We start from the raw sequence: 19,545 nt of genomic DNA, 5'->3' as shown, positions 1-19,545 counted from the left end.
GCAATTGTAACCGCCGGCTCGGTGAAAGATGCTGTAAAAATCGCACTTACCACCGGCGGTGACGTCATCTCGGCTGGAACAGTCGGCTCAAAGGAGTGAGCAACTGATCCAGTGGAAGCAGGCGCAGGCGCCTGGGTCGTCGCCTCAGGTAGGCTGACCGAGCCTACCGTCATCGGCGGAGAGGTACTCCTCTGCGCTCCACCCTGGAATGCGTCAACATCCACGCCTGCACAAGAAGATAAGTGTCAAATAAATTTATAAAGTGAAATCTACAAAGATAAGAAGGATGTTTGTACTTACGGGTTTTCTTGAGCTTGAACGTACGGACGGGCGGGGACGAATCCGATGGAGCCGGTCTCTTGACGCCGGCCACCGTCGTCGCCATTGGTACTCCGGAGGTAGCAGTCGTAGCCTCCGGAACAGTGGTCTTCTCGCCACCGGGGTTCCCCGCCACCTCTTCATTATCTGACTCACTGTCAGATAGGACCACTGGATCGGCTGTGGAGGCCACCTTCTCCTTCCCTTTCCCACCGGCAGCCCTCTTCTTCCGCACCAACGGAGGACCATCTGCGGATTCCTCAGAAGAAGACAGGATGTCAGGAATTCCAGCAGCGGGTACAGCATTGAGAGGGGTTGGATAGAATAACGCCTTACCTGGCCGCCGGTGGCTCAGGATCTCGTGGCCCAGCGGATAGACCTCCACAAACCGATCCGCCGTTTGCTCCAGGATGGGCAACTCGTTCTCGTCTAGAGCACGAGTACCCACCCGCACGGGACCGTCAGCTTCCCGCGGGTACAGGAGCGACTCCAAATTGTTCCCCTCTGAAAGGAAAGAAACAGTTAGAAGACAAACTTAAATCAGCAAAAAAGACAAGACATACCATAAGGAATAGAATTCAAACCGTATTCGAGAAGGATGGGGAACCGAGACGCCTCCTTCCATACCCGGCTCATCCCCAGCATTACCATCCCGGACTCCGGAAACCGGTAAACCGGAGATTGGACAAGAGATATCTTCGCGAACCATTCCGCCTCCTGATAGCTGGAAGCGTGAAGGCTCGGAAGCGCTTGCCCCTTCTTAAACTTCATGGCAATGGGGATGGCGCGGGCAGAAATGTAGAAGAACTCCCGCTTCCACGATCGGAGACTGCGCTCGGTCGCGCAAATCTTCAAACCCTTGATCCGGGTTGTCAGGGTGTACCACCCCTGGATGCACCTCCAAGTATAGAAGGTCATCAGGCGGTCCACATAGGGCTCAATGCCCAGAATTCGGCACACCCACTCGAAGTGCCGAACCTTGGCAATCGCCATCGGATGCACCTCGGTCAGGTGCACACCGTGCCTCTCCAGGACACGGTACACAAACTTTGTCAATGGGAACCTAAGGTTCCCATAAACAAATAATGCAGCATATACCCCGATCTTGCCACTGGGGGCATCGTACATAGTCTGATGAGGTTCAGGAAACTCAGGCTCAAGAGACTCAAGCATGAATTTCCTGACAACATACTGGTACAGATCGATAGGTAGAGCACACTGGCACTCGCCAGCAGTGCTCCTATCGTCGACTACAGCTTCAGCATCATGAGAAGACATTGCAGAAGAAGAAACGATTTCGGAGGAATGCTCAATTAAATAAGAGAGTATTCACCAGAAATCGCCTTAGAGATGAAGAGATGAAGTGAAGATGTGAATTACAAAGGACCCTCTCCCCCTTTATATACTAATCGCAATTAATGCGATGAATTTAATGCGGAGGAGAGAGAAATCGAATGTGCAATGAAACTATGACACGTGGCAAAAAGCAGGCTGGCAACAGCTGTTGACAGGACGCGTACCATTAATTTCGCGGCCACGCGCCCGAAAAACAGCGCCCACGCGCCTGAAAAAGCGTCTGGAATGACCATGTACTGTCACGTCACCATAACTTCCTGCACGTCCTGACACAGTCAGAAGAAACCGTCGCACGACGTTTCAGATGTTTGGACTGTTCCTATCTTTCCACCAACTCTTCGAATTTCGAAATTCAAAATTCAAAAAAGATTCAAAAGTAAGCGGGAAAACACCCCTTACCTTGGCAAACAAATAACCGTAAGACGGATGCGGGTACAGTGTTAAGGCAAAACCCTTCACATACCTAGCACCCGCAGGGAATTGAAGCCAAGAATACCTTGGCAACCAAGTAACCATAAGCCGGGTGCGGGTACAGTGTTAAGGCAAAACCCTTCACAAACCTAGCACCCGCAGGGAATTGAAACCAAGAATACCTTGGAAGTAAAGTAACCGTAAGACGAGCGCGGGTAGTGTTAAGGCAAAACCCTTCACATACCTAGCGCCCCGCAGAAAATTGAAACCAAGAAGGATCTTCTGGGCAATGCTTGCGGATAGAGGAGTAACATCCCCGCATAATGGGAACGTCGAGAATTATATTGTTTGAAACTCCGTGATGGAATTGGTGGTCTTAGCATAATTGATCACTATGTTGAAAACCACCAAGATCCCATGGAGACTATATACAAGTAAGACTCAACGCTCCTGACTCGCGAGAAGGTTACATACCTACCCGCATCATACCCAAAGATCAAGCAAAAAAATCGGGAATTTTTGCAAGTGACATTAGGAAACCCGCGGGAAGAATCCCCACGGAGAACCTTAAAACTAAAAACCTTTTCAAAACCCCTTGCTTAAAGTCCAAAAGTTCACCTCACTTTATTGAACATTCATGAGAAGAACATTGGACTGGGGGGACTTGAAGAGGTAGGTCCCAGCAGAGCCCAGTTGGTCCCGCAAGACTCACCTTGAACAAGGACGTCTGCGCAAAGGCCATCTGCTCCCGCAGGACCCACCATGCTCAGAGAACCTTACGCGCAGTACGCAAGCTGTACACGCAGGGAAAGCCTCCCAATGGTGAAGTACCCCGCCTGTTCCCGCAGTTGCGGGTACAAACCATCAGGGAAGGCTACCCGCAGACAGCAGGGCTACACGCACAAGACAATAGATACTTCAGTAGTCACATGAAGGAATGAGCAAGGCGGGAACAATCCCGCCAAAGTGAGCCAGTCCGTATGATTCTGAAAGATCTTTTGTACTATACCTACCAAGGTATGGATAGGACAGACAATCTGACCAGAACAGCCCATGAGCCAATCACAGGGTGACAGCTCACCGACAACAGTACGAGGAGGAACACACTCTAGTACTGTTTGTCACTATTAGCCGCTGCCTACTCACCAACTCTTACTGAAGGGCGTGCGCAGCCTACAGTTGGTGAAATAGTGTTACTATTGGCCGTAACCTATTCACCAACCAGCATGGCCTGTGTATAATCCACAGTAGGTGGGACGTGCATAATCTACAGTTGGTGGAATAGTACAGCCGACTTTGTTACTGTTGGCCGTAACCTATCCACCAACCAGTATGGCCTGTGCACAGTCCACTGTTGGTAGAACAGGAATACTATTCAGCCGGCTGTACCTTCTAGGAAACCTACCTTCGGCTATAAATACTCCAACATCTTGGAATGGTAAGATCATCGGCTATCCTGTTATCTAGCAATCTCTTAATATACACTTATATTCAGAGCAATCTAGTCTGATTCTCACGCCGGAGGGTGGTCACAAGGAGGAACCCCCCCCCCCCTTCTCAGTGACGAGCTTACGGTGTCTGTTTTGCAGGTCTCCTGAAGAACAACCTTCTCAGCTAGATCTCATCCGTGGGAAACATTACTTAACCCCCAGATTATCTATAATCTGTCCAGGGTTCACTTAGTGTTTCTTCAATATCTTAATCAGTGAACCAGTCAAACTATCCCCATAGGCCATAACATTAATTAAAATTTTAAAATCAGTCCATTGGGAATGCAAGTTGGTATTTTGAATGTGAACCCTTTTGATCACCACCATCCTTCCTCTTTCCATATTCATACCAAACCCATCTCCGGTCAAATCTAGCCACCGTCTTCCACCACACACATCCTCTATATAAATACCTCTTCATGCATTCAACCTTCTTACAAGACACACACTTCAACTTCTCTTACAAACAACTTACATTAATATTTAATCATCTGATCGAAAAATATACTTCATGGCATCGATGGAATTTCCGTTAGAAAATATGTTAATCAAAGGTGTGGTTTTTGTGATCGTTCAAGCTCTTGTTTATTTGATATTATCGAGCTCGTCTGATTTGTTTTCGAAGTCGAAGATGGTGAGGTCGTTTAGCTTCAAGCCTGCACGATCGGTTAGCATTCGCAGGATGTTTGCTGCCATCGCGGATATGCCTTCTGGCGGTGAGGCATCCCCGTCGTCGTCATCCGTAAGGGGGTTTCCGGTCTCGAATTCAGAAGACTTTTATAAGTTTGATTAGATTGTGGTTATTTTGGTGTGTAAATTAGTTTAACTGATTCTTTCATTGTTTGATGTAAAATATGTATTTTTATTTCAAAGAAGGATAACTAGAATTTATATTATCACTTTTGTAAAATATGTTTTTTTATGTCTAACTTAAATTCAGGAATGTCCATATCAAATTTTGAGAACATTTGTAAAAGTAATCTTATAGGCCACATTTCTAAGATAACGACACCAAAAATAGCACACATTCAAGTTTCATGATCCGACGAACACGACTAAATTTACAGCACTGTTTTACATACAAACTGCTAATAAAAGACCTCTGAACAACTAGTATGTCAAAAGTTAAGCACGTATTCTACATGTACAAAAGCCGACATAAATGTAACTACAAACCAGAATTTGGGTTGTTTCCTGCAAGGATAAGGGAAATTTCCAAACCTCTGCTGAAAGCCTGATTGAACATTAACCGAGTTTGGAATGTCGAGATGAAAGGGAACCATGAACAGAAGGCAATGGGAATGAATATGAGCATGCCCATTCCAGCATCGAATAACCGAGCAAGCGACCTCACTGATTTCCATAATCCTGTCTTTTTCAACACAGGTTTCCAAGCCACACAGATCTGGAACAAAATCATACCAGTTAGTCAATTATACCTAAATCATAACCAAGTGTTTTTAATCCAAGGTGGGACCAAGAATATATACCGAAAGTATACCCCAGCCGGTGGGTATGAAAGCCAATATGGCAGCAAATATGTCGGTCATAGTAAGGGAAGTAAGTACAACAGCAACGGCTATACCAGCAATCGCTAGCATGAAAGCAACGCCTTGTATGAACCGCAAGATCAGTTGAAAGTTCACTGATACCTTCTGGCTGAATGTAAAAATCTATAAACAAAAAAGATAATATTAATAAGCAGCATTATTTTAATATTTAATCTTTGCAAATTTAGGATTTAATGAATGTTATACCTTAAAGAGTAATATGAGCACCACAAGCACTGCCCATGAAAATCCATACACCTGGACAAATATAAATATACACTATTTAGCACTCTGAAGATATATATTAAAATAGATACAATTAATAATTAGTACTATACCGATAAAGACGTATTTGTTCCCTGCACATCCAATTTGTAAACAATGCCGTACTGGAAAATGAAAAACCGAAGGCTCAAAATAGTCTCCATAACCCTTCCTCCAAGTGTGCGGATATGAGACTGCAAATTATGTTTCACAATACTTAGCGGAAAAAAGTGAATTCTTATAAATGGAAAAACAAAATGGGACACGCAGCATACCAGTTCCTCATCCCACCATGTTTCCCAACTTTCTTCTCCTTTGACACCAATTCCTCCTCTATAAAAGAGCCAATTTGTCCAATCCCGAAAGTCCTCAACCGTCCTAAAATATCATAAAGTGAAGATAAATATCAAAGGTTTTTATGAAAAGGATTGATTTCTATGAAATGAAAACTTACTTTTGCCACTCGAAACCAGATGGATTGAACAAATATGGAGCAAAAAGCCATGAGAGTGCCATGAACCAACTGCTAACACTAAGAAGTATGTATCCTATCATGCCGTCGTTGTACCCGTAAGAAAGGTACACCACTAACAAAAGAACCACTTCCAATCTGTTTCAATACATAAAAATATCAAACAGATTAACACACAAATGCACGCACACGCGTGTGTGTGTGAGAGAGAGAGACGAACCCTTTGACGAAATGACTGCGTGAATAAAGCCTGTAATTCTCTGCAAATCTGATGTGGCGCACAACAAATCCCCGTCCAGTTGCATGATACTGTTGTGGAATCAAGTTTTGTTAGATTTCATTACATCAATTGAATAGAGTACACAGTACACACAAAAACTTTGACCCGTTTGGCTATGAATGGGTTGATTCAGGTAATGTTTAATCTCTCAAACAGGTAGAGATATAAACAAGCCAAACCGCACCAGAGCTACTCAAAATTGGTTCGACAAAATCTCAAACTGAGCTGAGCTTAAACAAACTTGAGACCGAGCTCAAGCTGGCTTGCCTAGCCTATATTTATAAAACTTGACCCTTTATCCACCCGTATGACCCCATTTAGAAGAGAAAGTAAGATCAAACCTTGGCACCACCGTGAAGAATTGTCCGTCCAAAGTAATGTGTTCTTGTGCCCAAAGAAAATGTGAAGAAAACAGTACAGAGTTGAAATTGCATTGTGATGAAACTAACAACCGCCTGCAAACACATCATTCAAGATTTAAAAAAAACTATAAAAAATGATATATTTAAATATTATATAAATGATTAAAAAAGTATAGACATACCCTTAAGAACCCTTGCTCTAAAATAAAACCCAAAACCATGGGTATAGCTGTAAACACACCAATTTGAAACAGAAACTGTGTATTTAAAGCTGTATTTAACGCCTTGTTGTCTAACACCGTAGCTCGATCTTGAATATCTTCACCAACTCCAGATAGCGCCTGATACAATTAAAAATATAACAATCTCAAAACGTTTACAAAGCCCTAATAAGAATTTTCTAATATAATCTCAAATCTTACCAAATACAACTTTCCGTATAGAAAAAGCCACACCGTTATCACAGTTAACTGCCCACAAATCAAAAATTAGCTTTTTTATATTAAAAATTATAACTATCAAAAAAGGGCATACCATGGTACAGAAATAGAATCCGACGGTTGTAAAGTAGAATGAAAGCATTCGGAAGAAGTCAAACAGTTGACCAAGTCTGTAAATGTCTCTACTTAAGACCTGCTCACCGTTTCCGCCAGCCACTTTTCCTTCAAATAAAGCAATTTGATTCAACCCGACATCTCGTCCCTTTCCAACTTGAATATATTCATGATGAGTGATATTTCCTTGCCTCAAAGTTGAATTAAATCCTGCATTTAAACACAAATTAATATTTATAACCATTAATAAAAGTCACAGATAAAAATATCTTCAAAGAAGGCATACCAGCAAAAATATCTTCACTAATGTTGATGACACGCGAGGCTTTGCTAATACCACCGCGTGTTATGTGGAACACGCGATCAAACACATCAGGATGACCATAATGCATGCGAACTCTGAACATATATTAAAGTGGCATCATCACATAAGAGGTTAACCAAATATTATATTTTTTAAACAAGATAATATTATTTACATAAAAAAACTTACTTTAATGGACTTGCAAGAACACGCTGGCCAAGAGTTACAAAACTAGTTTCTTGATTGGACATGAAAGATGCTAAGGAAGAAACACTGCACAAATGACATGAAAATAGTAAAATAAAAAAGTAACTTTTTTGATAACTGATTTATAATATACAATATAAATATACCTTCCGGTAAATACATGCTCCCGAACACCAAGAATGGTAGGAAGACGGATACCATGATTACCATGTAATTCTTCTAGAAGGTTTCTCATCTTTAAAGCTTCCTCAAAATAATTATCCTGATGTATATTACAAAAGTTGATAGGAAATTTTATAATTAATATTTATATATTCAATTTATATATTCAGAAATTTTATTATTAGTATTATAAATTCGTTATTTTAGTTGCATACCTGATTCATATCAATTGTTTGGACCGCATTTCCCCGGGTAAAGATAACCGCATGGTTTTGATTTTCAGGTTTTCCTTCACCAAGTTTGGGATTCCCGGGCAATTTTATAGAATAAACTTCCTGCACAACATTTATCAGACCCACAACTAGCAGAAAAAATGAAACCAAAGTAAACCGACCCGTGACCAAAATAACCGAACCAAAAAATAACCTAACCCAACCCAAAACCAACGATTTGGTTTTCTGCTATTCAAAAACCAAATTTCTGGTTCGGTTTTGGTTTTGCATGTACCAAAAACAAAAACAAAAATCAAACTGACTTTAATACTTGAACCAAACGTGTACAAACAAAAAAAAAAGTTTGTTATTGAATTTATGGACTATAAATTTTATTTTTGAATATTGAGTAACTTATAGAAAAAATTAATAAATGATGTAGCCCAAAAATTTTAGGCCAAAATGTGTAATGATCAAATAATAAATAATAATAAAAAAAAACTTTTTAGGCCCAAATGGGTAATAATCAAGCAATATTTGCAAAATAAAAACTTTAGGCCCAAAGTTTTGGGCCCAAATTCGTTATTTTGGCCATTTATTTGCTCCAAAATTTCAAACCCAAATGGGAAAAGTAAAACAAACCCCACTGCGAAAACTGAAAAAAAAAAACGAAACCAAATGGTTTTTAAAAACATAAAACCAATTTTTTGGTCTTCGGTTCGGTTTAAGACCAAAACAGTCCACACCAACAAAAAATCTAAAAAGAAAATGATAAATCTTGACCTTGTCTTTTCCGTTAATATCGCCTTTCACAAGTTTGGAATGATATTCTTTGTGCACTTCACCAGCCTTCATAGTCTCCACCTCATCAATAAAAGCAACTCGAAGCGCTTCATTTCTAAAAAATACACTCTTAACATTAGAAAATTTATAATATCAACACGTTAAGAATAACATATAAGAACTTATTAAACCTTTGCATTAATAATGAATAACATATAAGAACTTATTAAACCTTTGCATTAATAATGCAATATCAGCAGCCTCAGGTTTTTGCTCTTCTTTTTGTTTCCCGTATATTTGACACGTGACAACATAAGTAAACTTTAGGTCAGCATGAGCTCGTGCTTCGGGTGAAAACTCAAATCCTTCAGTATCAGTCGTTTCATTAGCAGGACCTACCTCTTCGATATCTAGATTAATAAAAATATAAAATTAAAAAAAGAATATGTACAGCAAAATTATTTAAAAAAGGGAGAAAAAAAAACCCTAACCTCCAACAGTCTTTCTTTCCAAATAAGCTTGAAGCATTAGGGCTTTCCGATAGTACATCATTCCTCTAACTGGATACATTATTAAACATAAGTTAATGATGAAAGTTATTAATAACGATGTGGGTTTTATAATTATGTAATAAATAATGATTTATACCAGTTCTTGATAACGTTTGTCCACGATATGATGCCCAAAACCTAAGTTCAAGGTTATCATCTTCATTATCAATAAGAACCGACTCATGCGTATTTTCCTCACGCCCGATTCGAGCAAGAAAGTTTTTCCATTCGTCTGCAAAATACAACATTGGCATTTTGGTAACAAAATCAAGGAATAATTAACCTAAATTGTGTAAACTGATTTTCAGAAGGTAAAAAGGATTAACGTTAGTGTTTGACATAATTAGACATCGATTTCCATACAATAATGTTACTTCAAGTCTATCTACTAATTATTTTTAATAAGCATAATGGATACCTGGATAAATCTTTTGGAGGTAAAACAAAATCGAAATCCCGTCTTCATTTTTTTTAAGAAGCTCGTTGATGCTATATAGAACTGTCTCCGAATAATATGGAGTAAAAACACTGGAAACATTAAAAAACTTAATCAGCTCCAATGAGTATATATATGTATACGTATATATATATATATATTATAAATTAAAAACAAAAACAAAAGAAAGATTTTACCAGAAAGACAACATTTCCCTAACCGGTTTGGCTTTGGGCATAGACATGAAAAGAGAATTTGTGAAAAACTCCAACCGACGTCTCGCCTCGAGGTTTCTAGGAACGTTTACTGCTGAATCTTTAATAGTGAAAAGTGAATGTAACCTCCGAATTTGTAACCGCTTCATAAATTTAAACAAATTTTAAGATAAAACAGAATTTAATATGAAAAAATTTAAGTTTGACTTGTACAAAAGTCAAACGTACCAGTTCAGGGTCTCTTGGCCACTTAATTTTTGCAAACAACAGACCCTCTTTCCGTGCTTTTATCAACCTACTCCATTGGGCATAATTTCCTCTGTTACACAATACAAAAATTCCATCAAGCAATGTTAACAAAGTAACTTCAGAGTTTAAAACATATAAGAAATTAAAACTTATTATTGACACACATGGTACACACCTCATATTCACACTACAAAAATCAAGCATGATGACATCATAAAGATCTAGAGCAGCATTAATTGCACCTGTCTCCAGTTCAGGTGTCCCGACTTCTTTCTGCGTATGCGCATCCAAACCACATTATTACAGTAAAAATTAAATATTAAGATACAAGTGAGAATATATATTGTCTAAAATGAAAAGGAGATAGATAAATGCTAACCAAAATTCCCGTAAGTGCAGTAACTTTTTGAATAATAAGAGCCAGTTTTTTCAGTTGAAAGTCAAATTGAATGGTTCCCTTCCCAATACTTGCTGAAATGTCCTCATATATTCTTTCAACCCTGCATTCAAAATGCATAATTACCTCCTTAATCATTTTATTTCAAAATTGAGATTATCAATGTAGAAATATAGTGATGTTTAATCATTTTTAACACATTATCTATGCACTTACCACGCCTTGCCATCTTTGTCAAAAACCGAGGTCAAAATCATCTTGATGGTGTAAAAACACTCAATAACTGCATATTTCATGTAATCATCTCGTGAAATCCGGTCCCACAGTTCTTCTTGCGAGTCACTCTCGGCTGCCATATCTTTAGCTATGAATATCTAAACATAATAATAAAAAATATATGACTTCAATGATGAAACTCACATAATATAAGGGAAAAGGATATGGACTGAAAATTCAAAAATTTTAATAACCTTGCTGGCTAAGAGAAAAAGAGGCCATTGAACCATGGGAACAAAGTCAGTGTTTTTTGGCATTTGAAGCAATTCCATTTCCCTGAAAACAAAATGCATTATAACGTAATGTGAAAAGAAAGAAACATTTAATGAGACTGTGAAAATAAGAATATAATGTACTCACAAATTAGTTATATAATCTTCTTCTCGCAGATTATTCACTATCTCATTCCAAAAGGGTGAGAACCGAGCAGCGTCAAACTTATCTTTCTCCTGAACCTTAAAAATGTAAAAAATAAATTAATGTCCATACAATCAAAGTGATAAGGATAATCAGATGATCATGGTAAACTTACCTGACCAGTTATCACATGGGAATTCCTGTAAAACATAATTGAATATTAATACCACAAAACATCATCAGAAATAAAATATATTAGTAACAGAGAGAACTATCAAGAGCACCTTTTAGATAAAGGAATGTGAAGATTATTCATAAATGCATCAGGGAACCTCTCAAAGAGTTTGTGTACAGCCTCCAGAGACCTAATCTGAAAGCATTAAAAAACAAAGATAAAGTCAAACATTAAGTCAACAAACACATACAAAAAAAGGGTAAACACGTCATTTCTTTCATCATGCCTACCTCTCCAAGACGATCTCTAGCTCCTAGCAAGAAACCAACAACAGCAGATATGATGGTGTAAAAGATGTGGATGTCTAAAAGATAGATCTGCAGTAAACACAATATTGAAGTTATTATAATTAACAACTAATAGTGTTGCATCTTTCATAAATAACAGCAGGATGCCAACTTACACTAAACACCGGAGCCCACAAGCTAGCAATAGTCAGAGCATTATGGTTGTCTGTACATCATATCATTAAGTCACGAATCTTCAAAAGGGGTTCAAGTTGATAATTTCAATTATATCTTAAATGTTCCACAAAATGACTTACTTTTCGATACAAAATCATGCCAAGAGTAACGCACATCTTTAATATCAATGATAGTTCTTGTTGGTTCGACCAAAGGTTTGACCTGCATAATCATTCAATGACACATATATAAAAATCAATAAAGCAAAAATATTATTACATGTAGAAGATTAAAACTATTTACTTTATTACTTACTTGAAGAAAATAGGCAAATGCAAACTTGCCTCCCAATACAACAAGCCAAAAAAGCATATACCTGAATTTAAAAATTACAATACATTGCCAATACGATTATTAGTTATAAAAAGCAAGGGTTAGAACAGAAACAAAGGGATAAATAAGAATTTATGACATCATTACATGATATAATCAGTTGTTGCTTCGTACATGCCACGTCCAACATAATAATGTTCCTTCAATTACAAATCAGATAAGAAACATTATCATTTTCAGTAACAGATTATAAAACAGAATCAGATAAAATAATAAAATACATAATGTCAACCTGATGAATCCACTTGACTAAACGAACCACAGATGAATTATCACACCGGTTGAACAAATGGTGACATGCTGGCAACCGTGCCAAAGAGCTCCAACAGAACTGAATTCCAGCATAGATGCCTAAAATAATTATGTATACTTTGAAAACAATCGATCCCGAAATTGAATTAGTTGTATCTTGAAGACCTTTCCTGATATAAGACAGCATATAGGAAATCTTGTTATGATTAAAACCTCAAATAAAAATGAACAAAATAAGTACTTAGTACTTACACGTAAAGGAAGCATACGAAGATAGTAACAAAGCTAAACCAAATAAACCGAACAAATATCCTTGAAACCGCTAAAACCCGTGTTGTTGAATAGGCGCCATACATTATCACAATATCCAATGCACCTAAAATTAGATAATAAGAATTAATGATACATCATTTATTAAAGATAGAAAAATATAAACACAAAAACCTACTTTGAAAAAGTTTCATAACAAAAAATGTAGGGCCGAGACTAAGCAATAAGCGTATTGCCTTGGAGTCGATGTTTCCGTCATTGAATGCTATTATGGTAAGTGCCTGTGAAGAAGAAGAAAGTCAAGTATTTGAAAAGTCAAATAAAATGTTTTGATAATGGGGTCAACCTGAAACATCATGAAAAGGAAGATCCACAAACGGTGAAAACTATGGTAAAGATGAAAAAATGTCCGGTGTTCAACAAACGAGGTTTTTCCACGTCGCTTAGTAACATTTGTTTTCAATATATTCTGCAACAGAGAAAGTCAAAGGCGGTCAAACAAAGTCACAACATGTGCTTTTTGAAAGAAAATATGTTTTATTGTTCAAAATACCTTTGACCTTGGTGTAGGCTTCAAAAGAAATGATGAAGTCGTGTCTAATGGCCAACCAAGCTTAAGACAAGTTTGGGACCTGAAAAAGGATGTAAAACAGCATGAAATTGGAAAAAATAATATAAACCGTTATACTGAATATATGTAAAAACGTAAAGCTCACCAGAAGTATTCATTAAAATCATCATAATTTCTCCATGCGGAATGGGGAGCCTTTCCGTTTTCATTGTTATTAGCCTCCTGTGAAATTGAGTAAAAAGGGTGGAGTTCACAAAGATCAATAGTTGAGTATGGGTCAGTTTGGGCAGACCAAAAACACCCATTATCTAAAAATTCAATTTTAAAGAATTAGTGTCTCAAATATTAATACAAGAATAACCTTTTCCAAAAACAATGATTTAAAAGGTTTAAAAACTACAATGATACAATTTGAGCAACTTTCACCATTTTTCGCCTTAGTCATAACCCAAATCAACCCATTTGTATATGAAGGTGTTGAAATACCACCTTCAATAAAATTCTTCACAAGAACCACAATACAAACTACAAACTACAAAACTGAAATTGTAAAATGGCAATAGTGTCTTTTAACAATTCATCAATATCTCAAATTTTCACTTAAAAGCAAGTAAATTCAACAAAACGGTGTAAGGTGCTCCAAATACATACTGGTATAAACTAGCGGTGTGACTTTCTGACGCAAACCTATAACAAAATTTGTGTATTTAGGTTAAATATAAAAGGATTCAGGTCAGTTTCGGGTCAAACGCGCAAAAAATCATGTACAATTTCAAGCTTGTGTCAAATTTTAAAGTTCGTCTTGAGATGGACCCACCAACCCGCAAACACGACCGGTTTAGCACCCTTAGTATAAACACAGATCTGAATATTGCCAGGTGCCAAAATTAAAATAATCGAGAATACACATAACATACCGCAGCAATAACATTATATATAGGGCAAATAACTTGTTCCAGAAACGAAACACCGTTTTCAGCAACACAACTGGCTGCTGGTTTTGCAAGTTGCTGCCCCAATATATCACGTTCCAATTCTTCCCCCATCTGTTTATCATTAAACGTTGAGTTATACCAATCCAAAACATTAGTCAAGAATCAATCCAAACATAAAAGATTCTTACACGATGGAATATGTAGCATAAACATTCCGGAAGGAACCTAACATTTGCAGCTTCACCCCAAATTAAAAAGTATAATGAGATGAAAAGTAATTTCCTTTCCTTGTTAACATCCATACTGCAAAAAAACAAAGGGATTTATAAACTGTAAAAAGGAATTTAATTTTATTATTATTATTATTATTATTATTATTATTATTATTTAAAATGATTTTAAATGTCATACTTGCTCCACATTGGTGGGATACCCAAGTAGCCGCACCACTTGATGTAGTTATCAAGAGTCTTCAAAAAGACATTATCCACAGCAGTCCCATCCAGTTTCTAGAAAGGAAAAAAAAATATGAACACCTTAATATTGATTTCTTATTAACTTTTTTTCTAAAAAATTAACTATATACCGGGTCATGTAAGTCAGGAGTACCGAGTCGACTTTGCTCGTTTGAAAGAAGATTGACTATATTCTCCCGTTGATTCGACACATTACCTTGCTGCCAACAGCAAAAAATATATGATCAGGGTCAGTAACTATATATCATCATGAACTTCCAAAAACGGGTTGTGTTCGGCTTGGCCTGTTAACGTGCTTATTAGTAGGGCCCACTAATTTATATGTTATATTATACTATTTTTAATTTTAGATTTTTTTCATTTGCTATTTTAAAATGTAAAGGGCATTTTAGTCATTGCACACCCACTTAACAGAAAATGCTAACCGTCATCCACGTCGGTAGGGCTGTCGCTTTTACCCGAAACCCAACCCGAGAAAACATGTACCCGAACCCGAACTAACCCGACCCAAAAAACCCGAAATCGAGAAAAGACCAACCCGAACCCGAACCGAAGTAATACGGGTTGGTTCTTGGGTTTGATTTACAAGTTTCGGGTCAACCCGAATAAACTTTTAGTTTTTAAATTAAATATATTTTTAGGTATAATAGGCTAAGTCTTAGCCGTTATTATGGATTGATTAATTATGGTTAATTTAAGTTTTCTGTTTATTACTATTAGCAACCGTAATCGAACAACCAAATCACGTCCGCTTGAAGACGATTGTGGTTCGAGTTTGATTTACTCTTCTTTTGAATTGTTTTATCAAGTTATGTTGGTTTATTATTTGATTATTTGTGTTAGGAGCAAAGAAGAATATGTTTGATTTTAACATTGTAGTTTTTTTAAAATTTTTTATGTTGTTATTGGTTTCTAGGATACTTGAAACCCGATTAACCCAACCCGAAATAACCCGAACCTGAAAACACATGAGAGATTTGGGTTGGGTTTCAGGTCAAGATTTAAAACTTTGAAACCCGAGAACCCGACCCGAAACCCGAAGAACACCCCTACATGTTGGTGACTATTTTATGTTGTGTTTATGCATAAGTTTGGACTTATGGTGTAATTTCCCATGCTTGAGGACCAAATATGGAATCTGAACATACCATATAGACCATCCATGTAATTTACTACCGTTCTAGGAATACCGAAATTATAGTCTTACAGTGTAGAACTCTCTTTTGACTCACTTGCACAAAAATATTGAAAGGTAATTCTCAGAAATACCATTTTCTAATTCTTAAAACACAACTTTAGTATCCATATTAATAATATTATCATCAACTACTAACCTGGAATCCAAAAACATAGTGCAGAAAGTCAAGGACATCGGCACTCCGAGTAGCAGGTATTGGAAAATTTCCCGGCAGAGGTGGGAGACCTCTAAAGTACTTCAATGATACAACTGCAGCACGTACCTACACGTAAATTCATTAAAAATTATGTAACAGTAACAATAATAAAAGAATGTACATAACAAAATAAACCGAATTCACCTCAGGGAACGAGGTGATAGCATTTGTGGTAGCAGGAGCATCAAGAGGAATAATATTATAAGCAATTAGGTCTTCTGTCATAGCTGCATCAGATTCCATCACCCGTTTTAACTGAAATATTGGACCAACCATTAGAATCCTGGTATATGCATGAGTTAAATTTTAAAAAGTTATATTATAAAAGTTATTTTAAGTAAGCAAACCTCTTCAGGAATTAATCCTTCTGCTTCATCGGAAGAAATTTCCTTAGAAAGCTGCTCTAACACAGTTCCCAAGACTTTAAGAGTAGCAAAAACCCTTTTTCTCTTAAGGGTTTTACGTTCTAGTCTGTTTTATATAACAAAAAAAGTATAAAAAAATAAATAGCTTAACTATTTAAATAATAGACTAAATAGCCCTATATTTAACCAACAGACCCAAAACACCAAAAGACTATTATGCCCCTGACCAAATTCGGTTCTTCCAGTACACCACAATTAAGTCCAACAACTATTGTAACTGAATTGATTTATTATCAAAGTTATTATGCAAATATTAGATATTATCAGAGTAACTTATCTTATCTCTATGCACATAAGTTACAATCTTTACACGAGTAAAAATATGGATCGTGTTCAGGCTCCACAATTCAATCCGTAACCCAACAAATGTAGTAAGAGGTGATTTAAAACAAATAGAGATAAGATACTAATATATGAAGAAAAAAAAAGCATACTCTTGGAAATTTCCGCTAAAAGCACCGGATTCTCTCAACTCCATTTCCTCCTCCCGGAGTTTGTCCACGTTATTCTTTTCTCTATAAAGCTTATAAAACTCACGTAAGCGAGCTATGTCTTGACTTCGGTCAAAATCAGCACCTTCTCTCTTTGCTAGTTTTTGCTGTTAATTAACAGAAGGGCAAACATGTCATTTCGCACAATCAGTCAACAAAGTAAAGAATGTATTTCCATTGATATGAAACCATACCTTGATTACTGACATCAAACCGGTTTTGAACTGTAGCACACCTCTACCTTCACTGTTGGGATCAAGGCTTTGAGCAAGTGTATAAGCATGCTCACATACTGAAACAAAATAACAGAGCAACCGATTATTATTTATTGATAAAGCAAAACATACAAAATCAAGTAGATTGAAATACATACAAATTCTAGAGATATTAGGATCTTCATCTTGAATTTCATCAGCTGCTCTTAAAATGGGATCGATGTCCCGACTGTTTGAAAGTGAAGATGGAACATTGCCAGCAATGCCGCCAGCAGGCCGCCCATAAGCATCAACTCCTGTCCTTTCCCTTCGAAGGGCAGCACGAACCAAACGCTCCCAAAGTGGCCCCACGTTAGACATTTATGCCCCTGTGTAAGACATGTAGCCTTTCAATAAACTCTACAAGCACATAGCAAGAAAACATATAAAAGGGGCATATATGCCCCAATATTTTCTTACTATATAGGCAAAATATCAAACTCAAAAGTGACACTAAAAATCCCATATAAACACAGACCCCCCCCCCAAAAAAATAATAATAATAATAAATAAACTAAATAACTTTATGCAACAACGGTAAGTATGTCATCTGGATGTAATTATCTCCTCAAAAATTACTAACCGACAAAGTCTGAACAATTAGGGGTGCATATGAGCCAAGCCGCTAGTGAGCTACTCGAGACCGGCTCGTTAAAAGCTTAAACGAGCTCAAGCCTAAAAATAAGCTTGTTTAAAAAACGAGCCCAAGCGTCACTTGTCGAGCTCACGTCGGCTCGTGAGCCTAAACAAGCCCGTTGTTTATCTAACTTTTATTTAACATTAAATATATAAATTTATGACAATTATTTATTATATAAAAGTAGTGAAAAAATACGTAGATAACATACATCATATTATATACAAATATATAAAAATTATAAGTATAACTATAAGTAAAATTAATGAATAAACAATAAACAAGTCGACGCTTGAGAAACCACTCACAACTAGGGATAAGCAAATGGTACCAATTCGGTACCCACTTTTTGAGGTTTCGAGATTGGTACGGTATTTTACTGAATTTCTGCCTTCGATACAGTATTTTCATTACTGGCACCTGTACCCCTTTTTGGAGATTTTGTATTTACTGGCACCAGTACTCACGACCTCAGCTAGCTGAGCTCGAGCTCTAGAAATAGAGCTTGAAAAAACTACTAGCCAAAAGCCTAGAAAGCAGCCCTAACTTAGTTCTATCCATTCATAACAAACCCTAGCCAATAAGAACACACTGGCATATAATAATAATCTTATAATATCATGAATTAATTAAACACACAACATCATCAAACTCGGCTCAATTCAAACGTAAATGCGTGCGATACATAAACTGAACCAATTGAGACACTAAAACCCTAACCAGCACATACGAGCTCAAGTAAACCTAACAATTAGATCAAATTCACATACACAAACTACAAACACCAATAATAAACAGAAACTAACCGAATTGAATATGTGTAAGTTGCAGATCTGGATTCACGAAGTCGAAACGAAGTCAGTGTGAATTAAAGTAAAGCCATTGGATATTATTAATCAATTTGTGTGTGTTGACGAGAGAGAAAAGAGTTGAATCTGTGAATAATAATAATAATAATAATAATAATAATAATAAGCTCGCTCTCTCTTTTGAGGTTTTGAGATTTTGAAACGAAAACCAGGGAGATTATAGGTTTGGTTACCGGCTGTAGCCGGTCAACACGGGTTTGATTTGTATACACAACGCGTGTTTTGGACTTTTGAGTCGTCTGGGTTTAACCGGTCACTTGTTGATGATGAGCACTAAAAAGCGTTTTTGGCAGTGTAATTTTAATATTTTGTGGAAAGTGTCTTTAAAGATATATCCTTCGTATGGAAGAAAAATTGGGTGAGTTTAGATGTGAATATAGCAAGAATCTTTTGGGATCTATTGGATATTATTATTTGATAATATATTATTATGGTCTTATTGGGTTGTGATTAATGATATAGCAAGTTAATTATTTTCGCGCTTGGTCTTTTTTAAAGTATGTCGTTTTATTGAACTTTAGAAGATCTAATGGTATGATTAACTTGTGCTAAAGAAGATTGTTAGAACCATCAGAATGAAATTGTATTGACTGACTTGGTTGGTTCGGTCTAATTTCTAAACACTTTATATGTCAGTTTGTTAAAAAAATATATTAAAGTCGTGAACATCTCTAGCCAATATCAAAGAACTAGTATCATTCCCAGTAAGGTATTTTTGAACATTTTTTATATC

At 37.0% G+C, this 19,545-nt stretch overlaps 1 protein-coding gene across 1 annotated transcript; it reads right to left on the bottom strand.

The window, feature by feature from the left end:
* Positions 1-4,642: 4,642 nt before the first annotated feature.
* Positions 4,643-19,095, bottom strand: LOC143580219 (callose synthase 9-like). The gene is made up of 51 exons (XM_077063315.1): positions 18,750-19,095; positions 17,426-17,635; positions 17,247-17,344; positions 16,996-17,159; positions 16,484-16,607; positions 16,281-16,391; positions 16,077-16,202; positions 14,853-14,942; positions 14,678-14,775; positions 14,455-14,569; positions 14,249-14,377; positions 13,477-13,553; positions 13,314-13,392; positions 13,107-13,229; positions 12,939-13,041; positions 12,743-12,866; positions 12,471-12,660; positions 12,326-12,378; positions 12,161-12,221; positions 11,986-12,067; positions 11,845-11,894; positions 11,672-11,758; positions 11,491-11,576; positions 11,382-11,406; positions 11,210-11,304; positions 11,044-11,125; positions 10,790-10,947; positions 10,556-10,676; positions 10,352-10,449; positions 10,156-10,246; positions 9,910-10,070; positions 9,695-9,804; positions 9,374-9,508; positions 9,217-9,285; positions 8,958-9,135; positions 8,726-8,840; positions 7,946-8,065; positions 7,715-7,830; positions 7,551-7,634; positions 7,344-7,456; positions 7,038-7,267; positions 6,926-6,973; positions 6,686-6,844; positions 6,483-6,596; positions 6,082-6,170; positions 5,844-5,999; positions 5,665-5,767; positions 5,464-5,583; positions 5,333-5,383; positions 5,066-5,248; positions 4,643-4,980 (listed from the first exon to the last, which is right to left on the bottom strand). Exons 2-51 carry the CDS (start codon positions 17,625-17,627, stop codon positions 4,744-4,746), a joined length of 5,733 nt encoding a protein of 1,910 aa, XP_076919430.1. The 5' UTR covers positions 17,628-17,635; positions 18,750-19,095; the 3' UTR covers positions 4,643-4,743.
* Between the last annotated feature and the right edge of the window lie 450 nt (positions 19,096-19,545).

This window comes from Bidens hawaiensis, unplaced genomic scaffold (assembly GCF_021521415.1).
Source record: "Bidens hawaiensis isolate Kalapana, Puna unplaced genomic scaffold, B.hawaiensis_p1.1 tig00030283_1, whole genome shotgun sequence".
NCBI classification, from domain to species: domain Eukaryota; kingdom Viridiplantae; phylum Streptophyta; class Magnoliopsida; order Asterales; family Asteraceae; genus Bidens; species Bidens hawaiensis.
The sequence above is the reverse complement of the archived record's forward strand: the minus strand, read 5'-3'. Positions and strand labels throughout refer to the sequence as shown.